Below are 5,234 nucleotides of genomic sequence, written 5' to 3'. Positions count from 1 at the left end.
TATTTATAATTTTTATAATTTATTTATTAAAAAAAATAATTAAATTTTTTAAATGTTTAAGTATTTTAAATGAAAATATGTTTTTTTATAAGATAACATATATTAATATAATATATAATTATTATAATTTATTTAAAAAATAAGTAGTAACTAATGATAATTTTTATGGAATTAAATATTTTAAATAAAAAAAATGTTTCTTTATAAAATAATTATACTATCATACTATATTACTATTATTCGTGTATTTATAATTATTTTTGTAAATAAAAGTTATATTTTTAAGAAAAAATTGTCTTTAATATATATTATATAATTACCATACATAAAACTCAATTATTATACTTTATATAATTAATTAACAATTTATTTAAAATAAAAAATAATTTTTTTCAACTATCAAATTTTTATATAAAATTATGCACATATTTTTACAATAAAAGTAATTTTAAATTTATAATAGTCAGGTGCTCTCGCAGGAACCATATGCGATTTCATATCATTTCCTTTGGATACGCTTAAAACACGATTACAAAGCCAACATGGTTTCTTAAAATCTGGCGGTTTTAAACAATTGTACAAAGGTTTGGGGCCCGTAATGGTAGGATCCGCACCCTCGGGTAAAGATTAAGACAAAAATTTAAAATAAAAATTTATTTTACGACATTAATAAAAAATTATATTGATAAAATCATTTTTTACAGCTTCCTTATTTTTTTTAACTTATGAAAGTTTTAAAATAGTATTTGAACCTCAAATATCCGAACAATATCATTCAATTATACATATGATTGCCGCGTCAGTGGGAGAAATGGTAATTTATTATTTAACATTATGTATAATAATCGTATTATAATTCGAAAAGTATATTATAATAAATATTATTGTATCATCTTGTTAATAAATGTGCAATCTTTTCTTTTTTACTTTTTATTTATAAATATCTAAACGATAGCTTTGTATTATTTAAAAATTTTGAGATATTACTAATAGGTTGCATGTCTTATTCGAGTCCCAGTAGAAGTAGTGAAACAGAGAAGACAAGCATTATTAACTGATCCGCATAAATTACCATTGAGAACTTTATATCGTGGCTATGGAAGTACTGTAATACGAGATTTACCATTCGGTTTAATTCAGATGCCACTTTGGGAGTATTTTAAGTTTCATTGGAAAAAGCATATGAAACGTGAATGCACGCCTCTAGAGGGTGCTCTTTGCGGATCGCTATCAGGTAAAAGGGAGATTGAAGAAAAAAAATTGATCAAATTACAATTTTCAAATTGATTAAATATAAAATATATTTAAAATTATAAAAATATTTATTTTTTATAGTTGCTATATCTGCAAGTATAACAACACCTTTAGATGTTGCAAAGACTAGAATAATGCTATCGAATATGGCGATAGGAAAAGATGAAATAAAAATATCTGTGATGTTAAAAAAAGTTTATTGCAATTATGGTTTTAGAGGGTACATAATGAATCTTTGTTAAGTTATTTTTTTTTATTATGCTACAAACAATAATCGATAAATATCTTTAGACTTTTTGCAGGCTTTCTACCAAGAGTCGGTGGTTTTACAATTAGCGGATTCATATTTTTTGGTGTGTACGAAAAAGTTAGAGAAATTTGCATTTCAAATTTACCACCATAATGTTACAAAAAATATGTTTATAAATACAAATCACAGTTAATATCTAATTAAATAATACTATTACATGATTAAAATAGAACAAGAAATGACAGAAGGTAATTTTATTTAAATTAATAATTATTTTATTATAATTGCATTAATCCTTCATCATATATTTATGATATATTACATTAATAAATAAACTTTTGAATTTTTTTTAAATTACATTCATTATATATCTTTTATTACAGATTTCAAAAAAGTGAGTATTGGCATCATATTGAATTTTTCATATACTATGAAAATGGAAAGATAATAGTATTTTATATTGATATTACAGTTAATAGAAAAGCATATTTATGATAAGAATTTTGCCTTTGAATTGAAGTAATTAGAATTTAGAAATAATAATTTTCATTCTACAATATATTTAAATAAATATGGACATACATATTTGAAAAAACAAATAAGAAACACATCAAAGGAAAATAAAATACAGAGTAAAATATAAAATATATTTAAAAATAATCTTCAAGGGCAAGAATTTTCTTACATTTACATTCAATAATATATCAAGTTACAGTATACCGCATCAATTTACATTTGTGATATTCACTTGTATAAAATAATATAAAATATGATAAATATATAAGAAAATTGTGATAATTTTTAATACTGATTTTGATATTTTCAATGACAACAATATGTTGCTTTAGTTGTGGACTCATTAGTTATTTCAATTGTCTCTTCAATTTTTTCTACATTATTTGGATCAGATACAAAGTCTTGTGCAATTTCATTAAATAATTCAGCTATAAAAATGACTTAATAAATATTAAATATTGTAATATTATTTTAACTATACTATAATTCCTTACCAACATTTTCTCCAGTTTTACTAGATGTAATAAAAAATTTAGCTTGAATTCCTGTAGCATATGCTTCTACAACACTAATATCAGGAGATGGAACTGCACCGTGCTCTAAGATATCATTTTTTGTAGCACAAATGTATATTTTACATCCTTCTTCAACACTTCTAAGTTCTCTTACCCAAAATTTTGCTCTTTGAAATGTATTTGATTTTGTGATATCATAACAAATAACAGCAGCTTTTGCACTGCGGTAATATATTCTACTCATAGCATCATATCTAAAAATATATTTTTTATGATAATTAATAATTTTATTAATTAATTTTGAATTTTTAAAAATTTCTTACTTTTCACTGCCTGCTGTGTCCCATATTCCCATGATAAGCCTTTTCCCATTGACTTGCATTTGCTTAGCTGCAAATGCAGCGCCTATAGTCTAAGGAAAGTGGAACTGGGTTAATTTGTTTTGTGATGCACCTCTTAGATGATTCTCAGTGCAAATCTTAATAACATTATTTTATAATATTCCTTCCAGTTCGCGGACTAAGAGAAACAAGACAACCTAAATCAGTATATTCCCTAAATCAATCCAATTTAAATTTTATAATTTGCAAATAATTTAAAATATTCTCTGTCCTTTAGATATTTGATGACAAATTTTTAATTTTTCATATTTTTATATATATTTTATATATTTTATATTGAATAATATCAATAAACAATTTCGAACTATGTCATTGTACAAAATTCTAAATTGCATAATTGCATATACTACTGATTATACTTACATTTTGATAAGATAGACTTTCGTTAAACCTTTCATTTACGAAACGTTCCACAAGACTTGTTTTTCCTACAGCTGCGTTACCCAATAAAACCACTTTTAAATCGACACGATTCATGCCTAAATAATGAAATTTATTCAATACAGCAATGCTATGAAATAAACGTTAGTCTTTTTTGTAACATTTAAAAAGGTTAGATTAATTAATGGCTTTCTTAAAATTATTGATAATTAATATTTGTAAGAGATAAAGTTTAAAACGATTATATTATTATTTAACATGAAAAATCTTGTCATCAAAAACTTTATCACACACAATTAATCATTCAAGAAAAATATTTCAATCACTTAATGTAAATAGGTAGCTAACAAATAGATTTAATATAAAAATTTATTATTCATTTTGCATTAATATGCGATACATAACCACAGATTAAATATAAGAATAGATTAATCATGCAATTTATTTTTATGATCTAAATTTTAGTTTTAGAGTCCCATTATCATTTTCGTGTCATTCATATTGTTACCAACAGAATCTGGTTATAAGTAGGATTCTGAACATTCATTCTGGCGGGAGTTATAAATGTTACATATTTTATATTGATAAATGTAGCGAATTAAATGCATAATACATATTTTAAAACAATAAAAAATTATAAAACAATTAATTATCTAAAATTATTTAGCGATAGCAGTAAGAAAGAAAAATTTAAGTTTGTGAAATTCCTCAAAATTTTTTTACAATAATTATTCTTAATTAATTAATATTAATTATTATATAATAATGGATAATATATATATAATTATATAATAAATAATGGATAAAGTTTCATATTGATACTGATTGCCATATAAAATTTTATTTAAAAAATTTATTGGTTTTCAAAATATTAATAAAGAATATATTTAAAAAATTTTAATATTATAATACACATTGAAATATGATGTATATAGATATTATAATATATTAAACGCTATATATTGTTTAATGTTAATATTAATAATGTTAACATATTTATATTCGTTATAGTAATTATCAAATATCAGATAATTAATCAATCTTGATGGTGAGCTACTTTTTTATTTACTAAATTTTCCTGTTTAACATTTTTAATCCTAATCTAACATTCAACACAAGATCATTTTTGTTTATGAAGTTTAACATAATAGCACACTTTATCATATCTGCAAATATTTTTATGTATTCTATTTTTTTTATATTTAATATTCCTAAAAATGAAAATATTAGTTTGAGTAATTTATTCAAGAGTGAAATAATAATAAATCTAAAAACTCAAATTTATAAAATGGCAATATTTGATATTTTTTTATCAAATATTTTTTATTTCTTAAAAATGAAGAGTTTTATAATTCAAAATTTGATTCTTGAAAATCCAACTTGATTTATTCTTATATGTAGTCTAATTATGATATAAAATAAATATATCATTCAATATATTTTTTATCCTTATATCTCTTCTGTATATATTGCATTCTTGACACAGCTAAATTTAAATGTGAAACACTGCTTAGTGCAGAATTTAAACAAATAAAAGTTTAATCCAATAAGAAAAAGAATAAAAAATTTTGAACCATTTTATCGAAAAACAATATTATTGAAGATTTATTTGAATATTTCTGTTTATAATTTTGTAAAACATTCTTAAAACATGAAATTAGTTATCTAAACAATTATCAAATATGAAGCAATATTTAAAAATATTTATAAATTATATAAATATTTATAAATTATTTTTATAATTTTTTATATGCATCTACAAAACATATTTAGTTCTTAATGCTATATGTATCACATTTATTTATCATTTAATTCTTTAATGTTTAATCATTATATATATAAATGATTTTTGAAGTATATATTATATTACTTATAAGGATTTTAATACATTAAGTAGTGTTCTAAAATAAGTATTAC

At 21.5% G+C, this 5,234-nt stretch overlaps 2 protein-coding genes across 4 annotated transcripts in view; one reads left to right on the top strand and one right to left on the bottom strand.

Moving 5' to 3' along the window:
• The window catches only part of LOC102671013 (S-adenosylmethionine mitochondrial carrier protein), a 2,854-nt gene extending 748 nt beyond the window's left edge, over positions 1–2,106 (top strand). Inside the window, exons 2-8 of one of the 3 annotated variants that reach the window (XM_006609017.2) lie at positions 464–620; positions 705–814; positions 1,141–1,234; positions 1,336–1,474; positions 1,546–1,752; positions 1,888–1,898; positions 1,977–2,106. In XM_006609017.2, coding sequence (XP_006609080.1) covers positions 464–620; positions 705–814; positions 1,141–1,234; positions 1,336–1,474; positions 1,546–1,657 — 612 coding nt within the window. In that variant the 3' untranslated portion in view covers positions 1,658–1,752; positions 1,888–1,898; positions 1,977–2,106. Of the gene's footprint in view, positions 1–463; positions 621–704; positions 815–993; positions 1,235–1,335; positions 1,475–1,545; positions 1,753–1,887; positions 1,899–1,976 lie in introns of all 3 variants that reach the window. The other 2 variants (XM_006609016.2, XM_006609015.2) reach the window with 2 other exon arrangements.
• A 26-nt stretch (positions 2,107–2,132) lies between these two features.
• On the bottom strand, positions 2,133–3,712 carry LOC102671340 (ras-related protein Rab-24-like). The gene is made up of 5 exons (XM_006609018.2): positions 3,692–3,712; positions 3,300–3,416; positions 2,859–2,947; positions 2,515–2,789; positions 2,133–2,448 (listed from the first exon to the last, which is right to left on the bottom strand). The coding sequence occupies exons 1-5, from the start codon at positions 3,695–3,697 to the stop codon at positions 2,327–2,329; spliced, it is 609 nt and encodes a 202-aa protein (XP_006609081.1). The 5' UTR covers positions 3,698–3,712; the 3' UTR covers positions 2,133–2,326.
• Between the last annotated feature and the right edge of the window lie 1,522 nt (positions 3,713–5,234).

This window comes from Apis dorsata, unplaced genomic scaffold (genome assembly GCF_000469605.1).
Source record: "Apis dorsata unplaced genomic scaffold, Apis dorsata 1.3 scaffold_52, whole genome shotgun sequence".
NCBI classification, from domain to species: domain Eukaryota; kingdom Metazoa; phylum Arthropoda; class Insecta; order Hymenoptera; family Apidae; genus Apis; species Apis dorsata.
The sequence above is the reverse complement of the archived record's forward strand: the minus strand, read 5'-3'. Positions and strand labels throughout refer to the sequence as shown.

What these genes read in the sequence shown, in the direction of transcription:
- LOC102671340 (XM_006609018.2), bottom strand. An exon ending in AAAGTCTATCTTATCAAAAT is followed by an intron (nt 2,948 to 3,299) that starts GTAAGTATAATC and finishes CACTTTCCTTAG; the next exon opens with ACTATAGGCGCTGCATTTGC. An exon ending in GACACAGCAGGCAGTGAAAA is followed by an intron (nt 2,790 to 2,858) that starts GTAAGAAATTTT and finishes ATATATTTTTAG; the next exon opens with ATATGATGCTATGAGTAGAA.